The sequence below is a fragment of the Myxocyprinus asiaticus genome, unplaced genomic scaffold (assembly GCF_019703515.2).
Source record: "Myxocyprinus asiaticus isolate MX2 ecotype Aquarium Trade unplaced genomic scaffold, UBuf_Myxa_2 HiC_scaffold_99, whole genome shotgun sequence".
Lineage (NCBI taxonomy): Eukaryota > Metazoa > Chordata > Actinopteri > Cypriniformes > Catostomidae > Myxocyprinus > Myxocyprinus asiaticus.
The window spans coordinates 14,288-29,149 of NW_026249849.1; the positions used below are offsets into that span (position 1 = coordinate 14,288).

Here is a 14,862-nt window from a genome sequence, read left to right on the forward strand (position 1 = left end):
TTTTAGCTCTGCAAGGATGTTTTGACTGTACAAACTGGGAGGTTTTTGACAATTCATGTTCTGACACTGATGAACGTACAGATAAGCATCTATATCCATTTTTGTGAGGATGTGCTTATCCCTCAATGAACTATACAAACATTTGCTAATACAAAGCCATGGAAAACCAAATCTATAAAGTGTCTTACGATTGAGAGAAATAGGGCATTTCATGTAGGTGACTTAGATAGGAAGCGTGATTTGCAAAGATAAAGTATGACATTTGGAGGGTCAAAAATAGTTATAAGGAGAAAATGGAGGGGGAAATCATACAAGAAATAGACTTGGCTCTGCCTGGGAGAGTATGCGTATTATAACTGGCTCTAAGAGTAAGAATAATGCCCCAGTAAAACTGGTTATCAATCCGACAAACAGCTGGCACAAGAATTGAATATATTGAGGGATGAGACATGTCATGGTCTAGTGGTGAATGATTTTATGAGATGGTGTGACAATGCCTTTTAGCAAGTAAATGTACAAAAGATTAAAGATATGGTAATTGATTGTAGATCTAGCCCTATTGTCCCACAACCAACATACATAAAAGATGAAATGGGCTAGTAGTTACAAGTACCTCGGATCTATCATCGACAAGTTACGTTTTGATGTGCATGCCGAGGCATTATGCAACAAAGGCCAGCAGTGACTACATTGTCTATGGAGGCTCTCTTTTAATAGCAGTAGGACTCTTATGAGCATGTATTATTCTTCCATCGAAACTGTACTTTGCTTTCCTATCTGCTGTTAGTATGGCAATTTAAATTTTAAACATCGGAAAGCACAAAATGGTATTGTCAATGTGGTAAGATCACAGGTGTTAAGCAGACTGGATTATCAAATATTTTTTAATGGTTTGTTCTACAGAAAGCCAGTGCTGTTCTTGGCAATCCTAACCACCCAGTGTTTCATGACTTTGTAGTGCTTCCTTCTGGTATTTGTTATAGTGTGCCTAGACTTAAAAGTAACCAGTATAGGAATTCCTTTATCCCCACTGCTGTAAGGCTTTTAAACTTGGAAATTGTTTGAATGTTGCGTTTTGATGGGGTCATTTTATGTAATGAATGTTTTAATGTATTTGTATTAGATGTTCACATATTTCTATGCTGCACCAAAAACTACACCTTGGGTTTATAATAAAGCTCGACTTGAATGACTGAGAAATTACTATATATTTAGTCTTTTTAATGATTTGGGCTGAAAGCCTGGAGAGCCACTAGGGAGAAGTCAAAGAGCCACAGGCTGCTGACCTCTGGTCTAGGCCCACGAATATATTACGTGATCCTTGCAACCTTTCCATTTTTAGTAAGAGGGTGGAGCTAGGATGCAAGGATGCACAATTTCAGAAATTAGAAGCACCCTCTCTCTCCCCTATTTGCCGAGTGCTCTGCCACTCTCAGCAAGTATACCTTTTTTAAAAGAAGGTTCGCAGAGTTGGGGAATTGTTAAATTGATAACCTGTTTCTTCAGACTCATGTTTACTGCAGAGTTTCAATTTTGACTGAAAATGCTGACTAGAGACAACGGCAAATATACAGTACTATGTTCTTTATTGTTTGTCCTTGTACGAGTACAGCTACATTATTTTGCTTTCCACAAGGTTTACAAATTAAAAGAGAGAAAAAGACACGTCGCATATTAAAAGCTGTTCTTTAGCCATGTGGTGCGAGCTTGAATGAGTCGGTACTACCTTCCAAAAGACAGAAGGGAGTAGAGAGATGCTTGAGTGGGTGGGGTCCTTGAAGATGCAGTGCTCTGTTCTGGCAGTGCAGTTTGTTGGTCTTTGAAGGCTGGGAGTTGGATTCCAGTGATATGTGGAGCAGTTTTGACGAGATGCTGCAGGACTACGGTCAGATACCATGCAGTAGCTGAGAACACCTTCAACTGTGCATCTGTAGAAGTTTCAGTAAACTACTAGGATGGAGATTTCCCCCCCCCTCTCAGCCTTCAAGAAAAAAGGCACTGCCTTTTTAACCAGGAAAGGTGTTGAGGGACCATGAGATCCTCTGTGATGTGGATGCCAAGCAACTTACTGACCCTCTCCACTGATGTATATGGGAGTGTTCTCTGTGGCTCTGTGCTTCCTGAAGTGTTGAGGTGCACACCACTCCACAATGTTTTGCACTTCTTCCAGGTAGGCGGACTTGTTATTGTTGGTGATCAGTTTAATAACTCGTCATCTGCAAATTTGATAATGGAATTGGAACTGTGGACAGGAAAACAGTTGTGGGTAAAAAGTGAATACAGGAGGGGCTCAGAACACATTCTTGGGGTGTGCCAGTGTTCTGGATTAGAGGAACACTGGCTACCTAATCTAACAGTCTGTTGGTAGGGAAATTTAATGTCCATTTGCACAGCAGGTTGCTAATTCCCAGGTCTTAGTTTTAAGAGTTGAGAGGATAGCTTTGAAGGCAGAGCTGTAGTCAATAAAGAGCATCCTGTAAGTAGTGAATGGCAGTGGAGATTCATCTGTTGACCTATTTGTGTGATAGGTGAACTGATGGTCATGAGCTCAGTCAATTCTTTGCTTTCCTTTTTGGATGAATCATGCATCAGTTGGATCATTGACGTTTTCAGTTTTGTAATCCAGAAGTGTTTGAATGCCCTGCCACAGTCACTGTGGGTCATTGGAGTGAAAGGGAGTCTCAAAGTTCGGCCTCCCTAATGCCTACATTTCCCCGTTTTGAAAGCTCTCAGTAACAGGTGGACCTCACTGTTCATCCATGGTTTTTGGTTGGCACAAATGGTTAAATCACCATGATGCTAGACAGAAAAGCAGATGTGTACCTCAAGATTACTGCACATTGTCATTTGAGTGTGAATGTTGACGAGAGACAACGTCAAATGTAGTACAGCCCAGGGAAATTTAGACTAGGACCGATAAAAATCTTACACCGCAGTCCACCAGCTTTATAGCACAACCTCTGTTTGCGAGCTGTAAACCTGGCTCATGCATGGCTAAAGTCAGAAAATACGATACATTCTGGAAAAAGTCCAAAAATAGATATTAATGGTCACTTTCCTCAGACACCTACAATTCCTTTTGATATGAAGGATACCAAAGAGTAGCATTTATTAAAAATGCAGCGAAAACGCATCAAGACAGCTCACATTTCAAACCATTGTGTAAATGTTTTTCTCCCCCACCCCCCAAATAATAATCTCTCCGTGGACTCTGCATGTTGATCTTTAATCTACTGTAGTGTCATGTACGCTAATGGGGCTACTCACACACACACACACACAACTCGTACACAAATATTTTATTGAATTCAAAAGCAAATGAGTCTCACACACAGGGGGAGGAGTATGTAGTCTCAGACTGGTCACCTTAGAGAAAGAGAACAGCAAATTAACTCAAGGTACACGGGGAATAAATCCATTTAAAAAAAAAAAAAAAAAGCCCTACTTGGTTCATAGTAGTCATAGACTTTGATCACAGCTGGCTTGATATTCTTCACTTGAAAAGCTCTCTTCAGTTGTAGGCTGTAACTCATAGGAATATCTTTTGGAACCTGCAAGACAGACAGACATGAATATGCACGCAAACCCATGTGTATTCACAACCTTTGAAAGCGCCAGTCTCTTACCTCTCTCAAATACACTATGACATGATCCCCATTATAATCAACACGCTCCACAAGTGATGCGTATGAATTGGGTGGAGTTCCAAGCTGTTGAGGAGAATTCCCAGATTAGTTCTTTTCGCAAGTCGATCAGTTGACTGATGCGTCAAGGAAAAATTGACAGTCAATCCAAACACTCAACCAACCATTGAGGTGTCTGCTGTGAACCCTGATAGGATTTTAATGTCCACAATTGCCATATTGGTATTTGCTTGCGTCCCACTGTATCTGAAAGAACAAAATCCATTATTTTCTGGGCTCAATTTATATGGATCAGGAGGTGCCCCAAACATTCCTACAGAGGGCCAAGTAAACATTGCATAACCAAGGGCCTAATGCACTGGAGCAATGCCATCTACTCCCGTGTCAGATTTGGAATGAGCCTTTTACAAAAAAAGGAGTTGGGCGGGTGTTAAATTTCCTCATCCATTTAACAGCAAGCGCACTTCCAAATTTAGGGAGAAGTTAACCAATTCATATTATGACTAGACCCAAGTCATACGGCATTAATACACCAAAACCTGTTCTTACTTGACAGTGAATTTCAGCATTAGTTTTAGTCCAAGTGATGCAAGGCAGTCTCCAGTGACCTTAGCTGCAACAAGCAACGATTTGGTGGTCGGAGCAGGCGTTGGGATGTTGTAAAACAAGGCGATCTGAGGGTAATAAAATTAGAGAAGACCAAACCCCTTGAAATGGAAAGTGATAGAAGCCAACATGCAGTACTGACCTGCACAGACACACAAGCAGAGCCCTTCACATCAATACTGTATTTGCCTGGAATGTTCTTCAGTGGCTTCTCCTGGTACAGCAGCTGGTTGGTCTTCTTCACAACAAATTGGTATGTTTCTCCCACTGATGATATGGTTACGGTGCTGGATCCACTCGAGCGGAAACCTCTGGCATACAAAGACAGAGCCTGAAGAGCCACCACTGTATCCTAAGTCACAACACAATCATGGCATGTAGAAAATTCAGGCAACTCAGTTCCTGGAACCAAAGTCTCAAAAAAGGTATACTTGGCAATAGCACATTCAAGATTAGTAGTTTGAGAAACCTGAGTGGAGAAGAAACCTCCAGAGGGATTCTGCTGCTGCACAAGCCAGCGGACAATCCTGTTAGCATAGCCGAGGTCAGCTGCTGAGAGCTGATCTACAGTGAGAACAGCTAGAAGCACATACGAGCTGATCTCCACTTCCAAAGAAAGAGATGACTGTGCACCAGATACAGTCGGAGACCAGTGAAGACCTCCTGAATAAAAATAAAAACCACACCTGGCACACTAAAGAAACATTGAGGTCCTCGGTGTACAGCAAAGGCTACAGGTGTTTCTCACCAGTTGTGATGGCAATATTATCCAACTTTGCTAAAAGTGTCTGACGAGTGTTAGTCTCTCCAGCGAGGCTGAAAGCGTAGGCAAGCAGAGCAGTGGTGTAAGTGCTCGTTATATTCCCAACGACAGGCCTCAAGCAGGACAAGCCCCCGACAACTACTGGATCCTGTATTAAAAAGCGCATTCAAATAAACCCTGCTTGTTTGCATGCAATTTATTAAGTTCATACCTGTAGATTTACTTACAGAGACTGGAGTTTGCAGTTCAAGCAAAGTTATCATAATGTAGGCAGTCATGGTCACATTATCATCTACACCACCCTGCAAGTAGTTGAAGCAAAAATTCCACTTCCTTGACCACTGGACTCGAACCCCCCCCAAACAACATTTAGACCCAGAGTTAAAAGGTGCATTACATACCTTCATTTCATGGTGGTAAAGAATTCCCTCTTGCGCAAAACAGCCATCTGGACCCTGCCTACTTATCAACCAGTTCCTTGCACTCAAGATAACATTGGGATCAATAAATGTGTATGTCTGTGCTTTGCCAAAACACCGGAGGACAAATGAAGTCAACCTGGAAGGAGAGAATTAGTTTCCTATTCATTGGTGCCATCTGCAGACTGACATGGCTATAGACAGATGAAACACTACACTCACCATGTATTCCCTTGACCAGTACCAAACGCACTGTAAGAACCATCTGAATGTCTGTAGTTCAGTTCTCTCTGGTATCCTGTTTGATAGTTACACATGGGCATTTTTGGTATTAGCTGGTCTTGGAAGATTCCTTTTTGTTCCGGGAACAATTTAATGAATCGTCAAGACAAACCATGTGCGACTTGCTGACCTTTTCTGTGTCAAGGTGGATCCAAATTTTACAACTTCATTGCCATGACGACACATCTAACAAATTACTAGAAGTTCATATGCCACAACACTTGAGCTGTAGTTTTTTTTGGGGGGCAGACTAGTTAACAGTTCCATAAAAATGCAAAGCTCTACATCTCTGCCTTTAAACCCTCCAAAAATAGGCCACATTGACATCCAAAGTGCCACACTCTAACCGTCATTCCTTTGACTGAAAATAGGGACACAAATGCGGTCAATTGACCTGGACTTGAACCCAGAATATTCCTTCAGATGTCTTTACTGGAACTACAAAAACCACATGGTCTCTGAATATGATGGTCCGTCACACTTCACTTACCAATCCTTAGGAAGTTAAGGGCTTTCTCTCTGATGTCCGAGGTAAGCTGCGCAGTGTACACCAGGTAGTCAAGAACGTAAATGATGGGACAAAATATAGCAGCGTTCTGTTCTCCACAGCCAGATGGCATCTTCACCAATCCATCTAGATTCTTTAATGCACGGCCCAGTATGTCCCCTATAAAAGATGCATTCAGTGAAAACCCTAGTTATTCCACACAGACCCGTTCTCTTTTTGCAAAACTCACCAACAACTGAAACCGAACATCTGGTGGATCCCTCAATCACATTTGCAGGTACAGTCAGCATCACCTCCTCAAAGACACTGCTTTCTATCAAAGAGAGAAGAGAAAGCTCAGCACTATGGGATGGTCATCAAAATTGGGGGGGAAGAGAGAGAATGCAGACAAACCCTGTGGACACAGCAACCAACTGTAGGTATTTGTTCTTTCAACACCTTCAGCCTACAAAAAAAAAAAAAAAAAAAAGGGAGAAACATCACTTACAAAAAACACATGCACTCAACCTTTTGGGAAATCTTAAATCAACCTAATGTTTAGACCTGTACAAGTAGACTTCGAGTGACTATGTCAATGCGTCCTCTCTGTGGCACAGTCACGCTCTCACTGCCACACAGAGTCAGAGACTGCACAGCCTGTGCACTAACAGTCACATTCAAAACTCCTGCAAGTGGGAAAAATGCTACTTCAATACAACACACAAATGGGATATTTGACAAGCTCCACTTGCGTAACATACCAAGAACAAGGGGAATAAGGGTCCATTTAAAGGTCTTCCGCCCATTGGCACAGAGACAGGAGGAATACGGAGGAGAGTTGGCTTGAAGAGTGTAGTTGGAGGAAGCCGCTGGAGCTGCGGTGACCTGTCATGGAATAATACCATATTTGAAATGTAAAGTCAAATTAGTTGCGACATGTTCTTGTCAGTCTTACCATGATGCACTTGGTCAGATAGTTGAAGACCGTGGCCTTCAGCTCAAAGCTTTCACCACGGATTACAGAGTAAGGCAGAGACAGCTCAAGGAAGAAGAGCTGGAAAACTGTCAGCTTTGCCGGAGAAGCCAGACCCAGACCTTTGGGTGACAGACAGAAGGCCTCCGTCTCCCAAGTGGTGATTGTGTCAGGAACCTGGACCTTAACCTGTGCTTTTCCAGAAGCCCTTTGTAGAACAAAGGGCCAATAAGTGAAACTGCAGCAAAACAGAATCCACAGTAGACAGATACTGAATTTATACACCGTATTCTTGACTAACCCCACATCAGCAAGAAGCCAGATCCACGTCTCTGGAAAGAACGTCCGAACAGTCACTTCAAAAAGTGATGTGGCAGAGCCTGCACCCGGTCCAGCAGCCGCTGCCGTGGCTTCAGGACGACGCCTGGCCATCACTTCGAGAAAGGAACAGACAAGCCATTGAAACCTCTTGTACAGCATTTAAGCAGGTTCAATTTGACAATGACACATCTGATGCGGAGCAAGAGTGGTTCTCAGTTGTGGTCCCGAGAACCCCAGGACTGCACTTTTTGGGCATCTCCCACATCAGACCAATTCAGGTCTTGGAGGCTCGATTCATGAGCAGAGTTGTTAAATGGACATCCAAAAATGCAATACTGGCATACTCCCAAGACCACATTTCAGAGTCACTGTTAACAGCAACAGAAAGGATGAGTTTTGATTTGAAAGTGGCTAGTTAGTACCATCCCAAAAATTGCACTGTGGTTTCAGGGCAGCCAAATTTGTTGCAATCTTCAGCCCCATATTCTGTCAAACAAGAGAACAGTACAATCCATGCATATTACACACCAGAAAGCCAACATGACTGGCACCAAATGAGGAATTCAAAAGTTGAAAGCTTTCAATATACTGCCAAACACACAAGAACTTCATTACCTTAAAGGTGTAATAAGCCTGGGTATTGCCCTGGGGTATTGGCCAAGGCAAAATGTGTCGGCGTGCAGGAAGAACAGGTTTTAAAGGCAGCCGGGGTCCAACAGGCAGGCATCCTGGTTCATCCTCTACATCATAAGGGTAACCCGAGAGCGCCCGCACTGGTAGCAAATCGAAGATCTGTGATGGAGATATGAAGTGGTCATTCAGCAAGACCAGTTGGGGTCAGCATTTTTGCCAGAAGCGTCAACTACACAAGGGGAGACAGTTTACTGCTCAAGTATAGCATATACCACACCCAAACAGAAGGGCAAACAAAAAGGTGCATTGTACCATGAATGGGATATAAAAAAGGCAGGTGGCCATAGAGCAAGTGACACAATGAAGACAGTCAAGTCATACACACCGCTTCAGCATTCAAACGTCTCCCTGGCTCCAAAATCAGCACACTCTGATCCACAGCACTGAGGCCACACACTGAACCAGGTTGAGCGGAGAGCTTTATAGTGTTGTTCTCACCTGGAACTGCATTAGCTGGAGAGAACTGCAAAGACACCTGGAACAAACAGTGCATGACAGATTTTGCTGCAAGCCCAAAGTTCACAAGATTTCAAATGCAAAAAGATACCCACCATACCTTGGCTCTTAAGCAGTTCTCAGTGACAAAATCTGTGCCATCAGCAACTACACTTGCACTTGGTAGAACACAGTATGCCAGAATCTGCACTACTGGAGCCAGATTAGGTTCAACAGAGAGCACGAAAGACACAGTGCCACTCAACACTGCATTAGAAGCGGTCACTTCAACCTTTTGGTATCCATGTTGAACGATCACTCCTTTGGACAAGACCTGTGACAAAGATCACACTGATTATTGGCTCCTCAATTTTATTGGCAAATACCACATGTAACATTTTGTACACACCATATAGACTATGTCTGTGCTGTAGACAAGGTCAAATGTCTCTCCAACAAAATAATATTTGATGGTTACTGGAAGTGCAAGACCACACTTCAGTGGTTGCTCAAGCTGCACTATAGTAAGTGTACTCATTGTTGGGGTAGTGGGAGCAGATTTTTGAAAAAGCTGAACAGTTTTCTCAGCTGAAGTGAAGTACACCTTTTTGTAGCCACCAAAAACATCTGGAGTAACACTAGCCTGCAGAAAGGAAATCAGTGCAAGAACCTTCAAGAGCATCTTCCCGTTTGGTGAATTGAACTCAAAATCCTACCATCAGAAGAGCATCATTGTTTGGAAAACTAGTAGTATCGATGGAAAATGATGCCAGTCCATTGCTATCAGTGTTAAGACTCTGGAGCTGTATTGGGGGCCAGCTCCAACGTCCCAAGATATAGACAGCTTTGCCTGGAATTGGTGTCCCGTTGAAACTGGAAACACTGACCTACATCATGCAGGTTAGAGAAAGAAAAGTTACAAGTTTCTCATTCAGCACATTAAACTAGTATGACATTTTGCCTTGCCTTTCCCTTTAGAACTGATCCATGTGTAAAGAACTCCGGAATCTCCGGAAACGTGACCCTTCCAATTTCATAAGTCAGGGATATGCTTTCAGATTTTGTCATGACTATATCTGGGGAACAGATTCATGATCTGCTGGTTAACACCACAAATTAACAAAAACCTCAAAAGCACCACAACTCAAACTCACCAGTTCCTTCCTCGGTTACACTTGCATTAACTAGGAGAATATCTTGCAGATAGTTCTCAAAACTGGAGCTCAAGAAGTCAGATATACGGAACATAACTGAGGCACAACCAGTCGCATTCATCTAAGAGAAGCAAGACGACAATCATTGCGTGTTGAGAAAAAAATAAATAAAAAAAGCAAAGCATGACGCACCTCAGCAGTTTTATTCAAACACAGAGAAACCACCCCAGGAACAGTGGCATAGCCAAAAGGATTACGACACACTTGAACCCATGTTTTCCCAGGAACAGGTTGCCCAAATGTGTACCTGGCAAAAGATACAAGCAATCAAGTTTAAAAGCTTGCATTCAAAACAATTCTCATCTAAAGACAGCCACAGATTTAAGGGGACTTCTCACCTTCCACAAACCTCAGTTTTCAGTCCAACTTCACCAACACTCTGTGTCTGCGGCACTTTCAAAGTGATGTCAAACTTGGGTAAAACTGGGTTAGAAGAGTCAACTCTGAAACTCAACTCCTGCTGAAACCCAGTCTTTAAAATGCTGTAGATTGTACAAGGACTTACCATACTTTTTCACCTCAAAAGGCCATTTAACCATCCAGTCACCAATAAAAGCCATCAGAGTGTACATGCCTTGTGGAGCTTCTGGGTTTAATTCATGAGAAAGCTGCAAGATCCACCTCGAGGAGGAAACATTTGTCCACTGACCAATCCTGTTATTCTGATTGTCCTATCGAGTGAAAGGAAGGTTCATGAAGTGATAAAAGCACCCCAAAAAATTCAACTCAAGCACTTGCATATTGTATAAACCATGTACAGGAAAGTCTTACCTCCACCACAACCATACTATACTGTAAAGGAATACCACCATTAGAAATTAGTCAATGCCAGGAAATCTCACTCAGATGTTTCAAAAATTGAAACAAGTAAACCAACCATTTGATCAAGAGGCACAAAATTGTCATCCATGGTTACAACTCTGAAAAACACTGCAAAACGAGAACAAGTTACCCAATATTAGGCTTGACACTCCAAATATTAAGCTTGTAATCATTCACAGCTTACCGGTTTGTCCTGGATTATAGATGGGTTTATCCGTTTGGATAAACGTCAAATTGTTGTAACTTTTAAAAAGGACTTTCCTCTCCTCAGTCACATTAAAAGTCGTCCCCTTTATTACGGTCTTTATTTTCTGCACAGAGTCTCCCACTACCCGTGGAGCCTTATGCAAGAAAAAAAAAAAAAAAAATATTGGGGGGGGGGCACTGTAATTACAACCTATGCAAAGCATGAGAAGTGGCAATTGATGACAGACCTGGAAGTAAAAGCAGTGATGAAATCCCTTCTTAGTTTTAGTCTCATACAGCAATGTGTTCAGGCCATCATTAACCAGATGAATGCTCATCGAGAGGGTCTTCTTTGGTTTGTAAAGACTGACACACAGTCTGGCCCGAGAGCCTGACTCAATCACTACAGGAAACGTTACTATGAAAAATCTGTTTGGAGACAATAGGACACATGATTTAGAAACTACACAAAACCCACACATTTAAGCACTGTGTAGACAACTTGACTAGAAACATCTAATCCAGTACTTCCCAAACTCTTTGGCTACAGCACCACTTGTGTTTTAAAATACTTAAGCCTTACTTGTTCTTATTAAAGAACTTACTGTATTAATAAATCATTCTGTTTGTCATTTTTAGTGCGTTCCAATAGAGTAAAACACATTTGATCAAATAAATACATTTTAAATGTATCTGTATGTTTTGCCGCTCTGTTATGTTAATCAAGTAATGATTTGTCAAATTTAATACAGTCAGCATGAAAGAACACATTGCAGGAGTGAAGGAAGCAGTAAACTCCCAGCTCATACATCTTCCTGTGATGGTTTGTGGGCAATTAATCGTCGTCGAGTGTACATCAAACGTACACTCGAAATAGTGCACCATATAGTGGACAGGGGGCGGTTTCAGACACAGCGAGTGTTCCACGACCAGGGTTGGTGCCCTATGCACTAGGCTGCGTCCTCTGCATTTGGAAGAGCGGCGGTACTGCTGTACAGAACTAATGATCTAAATACTGGACACTGAAAACTGTACCTACACTGAAATAAGAATCCACAGGACTAGCTAAAGAAGGCATTAAAGCATGATCCTGCTTTGGTTTATATACGTCCTAGTGGGACATTTTCACCATACTAACCAAAAAGGTTTCCAAACCTCTCTTGAGAAATTCATCCAGATCTGACAAGAGGCCTTAAAGGGATAGTTCACCCAAAATGTACAATTCTCATTTACTCACCCTCATGCCACCCCAGATGTGCATGACTCTTTCCATCTGCTGTACTCCAATGTAGACTTTTAGAATTTCTCAGCTCTGTAGGCCCATACAGTGCAAGTGAATGGGTGGCAACATTTTAAAATCACATAAGTAATCCAGAAGACTCCTGAAGGTACCGATTTAACCACTGAAGTGATGTGATAGGTGTGGATGAGAAACAGATCACCTTCACTGATTCAGTCTCTGCATATCCCCCCCCGCCGTCTAGAAAAAATAATGACAAATACTGATCTGTTTCTCACGCACGCCTATCAGATCACTTCAGAAGATATGGACTTAACTACTGGAGTCTTATGGATTACTTTTATGCTGCCTTTGTGCTTTTTGGAGCATCAAAATATTGGCCTACAGAGCTAAAATATTCTAAAAACCTTAATTTGTGTTCTGCAGAAGGAAGGAAGTCATACACATCTGGGATGGCATAAGGGTGAGTAAATGAGAGAGAGTTGTCAGTTTTGGGCGAACTACTCCTTTACTCATTTTGAGCGCTTCAATAAGAGGTCTTGAGTCTTGCTGACTCAGACCCTTTCATGCTTCAACAGGTGTATTTCGCTACCCGCTAAAACACAGGACAAACAGGCGTCCCATATGGCTAAACTTCCAAGCATGGTAAACATATGCAAGTTTGTATGGTTACCATGACATCTAATATGGGCGTGCTAGCAAACGCAACTGCTGTCTGAACGAAAAACACTAATAAAATGATATACATCTCCTGCAGTGTGAACGAAGCCTAAAGGCCGTTCCTTCAGAAAGCTTCAAGGTTTTTTTTTTTTTTTATGCAACACCAAATGAAAACGTGAACAAACTGCAACCGAAGTATTTCAATTTATAGAACCGAATCAAGAGAGCAAAATACACATTAAACAAAATGCCTCGAAGGGACTCCAGTGTCAAGTCGTTCGGTTTACGTAAACGAACCGTCCGAACGAATCCCGAATTCACTGCAATAAATCCAGACTCTCCATTAAAACTTTTCAGATGACTTACGGTCCTGATGTTTCGCCATTAACAGAGAAGAGGAAAAACGCTAAAATGAGCCATGTCCAAACACAAATCTCCTTGATACACATGATGAGAGCAAACCATCCACCGTAGATTTACGAAACACTTTCAACGCCACAATCACTGAAGAGGACCTGCAACACATTTATACAGTTATTCTCCTCAAGCAGAACTCGATTTGTAGTTCTAGAAACAGCTCCGCTATCTTTACTCACCGATGAAACACATCAACTGCTTGCTCTGATCAAGCGAAACTGCTTCATTTAAAGAACTCGGAGATCCCGCCAGCGAAAAGATTATTTTACCATAATAGGAAACAGCTGGGATTACTTACACCAGAGCGTTGCCCTTCTGAATCTATGGAACCAATATTATTTTATTATAGAGGTTATTCCCTTTGCCCTTTTTTCAACCTACATATTCATTGTAGGCTCCCTGCTATTTTAAAAAAAAGCCACAAAATGAGGCCAATATTTTGGGATAGACATTAAACAATCTGTTTCCTTGTAGTTTATTAACAGCATTATAGTTCCTTTCTCTCGGAGGAGGGAAAACATGAAGAAGGAGATTTATTTTCTAGACATTTATATTATTTTATATATTATACACTAAACGTATTGGTGTATTAACATTTTGCATTTCATCCTGGGTTCCTTGAAAAAAAATAAACATACATCAAGCACTGTGTGATAACATTAATCATTTGTTGAATAATAATTAAAAAAAAAATATGTACAAATTGCATGCTCAGAAACTTGAATGTTTATATATATATATAAAGTTTGAGCCAATAGCGACCCGCCCACTTATTCAGCCTCTGGGTTCCAGAAGTATTATTCCCATTTATGTTTTCCATAAGCTTTTCATCAAATCCTCCATAAAAGAGTTATAAACTAATTCTAGCTAACTCTGTTCTTCAAACGCATGAGCGGATTTGATCAGTATATCTGGATTGAGTTGTCTGAGGCCGAGTTCGGAATGGCATACCACCATACTACTCTTACGATTTTTGCCATAGATATAAACTCAGCAAAAAAAGAAACGTCCCTTTTCTGGACACTGTATTTTAAAGATAATTTTGTACAAATCCAAATAACTTTACAGATCTTTATTGTAAAGGGTTTAAACAAAGTTTTCCATGCTTGCTCAATGAACCATAAACAATTAATGAACATGCACCTGTGGGACGGTCGTTAAGACACTAACAGGCAATTAAGGTCACAGTAATAAATACATAGGACACTAAAGAGACCTTTCTACTGACTCTGAAAAACACCAAAAGAAAGATGCCCAGGGTCCCCACTCATCTGCGTGAGCGTGCCTTAGGCATACTGCATGGAGGCATGAGTACTGCAGATGTGGCCAGGGCAATAAATTGCAATGTCTGTACGGTAAGACGCCTAAGACAGTTCTACAGGGCGACAGGAAGGACAGCTGATCGTCCTCGCAGTGGCAGACCACACGTAACAACACCTGCACAGGATCGGTACATCCGAATATCACGCCTGCGGGACAGGTACAGGATGGCAACAACAACTGCCAGAGTTACACCAGGAATGCACAGTCCCTCCATCAGTGCTCTTACTGTCCACAATAGGCTGAGAGAGGCTGGACTGAGGGCTTGTAGGCCTGTTGTAAGGCAGGTCCTTACCAGACATCACCAGCAACAATGTCGCCTATGGGCACAAACCCACCTTCGCTGGACCCAGACAAGACTGGCAAAAAGTGTTCTTCAC

At 41.9% G+C, this 14,862-nt stretch overlaps 1 protein-coding gene across 1 annotated transcript; it reads right to left on the minus strand.

The window, feature by feature from the left end:
• Nucleotides 1-1,569: 1,569 nt before the first annotated feature.
• LOC127439560 (alpha-2-macroglobulin-like protein 1) lies at nt 1,570-13,480 on the minus strand. Its single transcript, XM_051695719.1, has 36 exons — nt 13,342-13,480; nt 13,112-13,260; nt 11,094-11,274; nt 10,844-11,000; nt 10,715-10,767; nt 10,609-10,629; nt 10,343-10,508; nt 10,176-10,260; nt 9,970-10,084; nt 9,778-9,898; nt 9,590-9,699; nt 9,340-9,510; nt 9,033-9,266; nt 8,745-8,957; nt 8,514-8,663; nt 8,111-8,287; nt 7,918-7,981; nt 7,476-7,608; nt 7,157-7,382; nt 6,963-7,086; nt 6,766-6,887; nt 6,616-6,667; nt 6,452-6,535; nt 6,205-6,381; nt 5,655-5,730; nt 5,415-5,571; nt 5,241-5,315; nt 4,999-5,161; nt 4,720-4,913; nt 4,393-4,602; nt 4,194-4,318; nt 3,809-3,890; nt 3,627-3,710; nt 3,446-3,551; nt 3,330-3,366; nt 1,570-2,799 (listed from the first exon to the last, which is right to left on the minus strand). The coding sequence occupies exons 2-36, from the start codon at nt 13,192-13,194 to the stop codon at nt 2,784-2,786; spliced, it is 4,344 nt and encodes a 1,447-aa protein (XP_051551679.1). The 5' UTR covers nt 13,195-13,260; nt 13,342-13,480; the 3' UTR covers nt 1,570-2,783.
• Nucleotides 13,481-14,862: the final 1,382 nt, after the last annotated feature.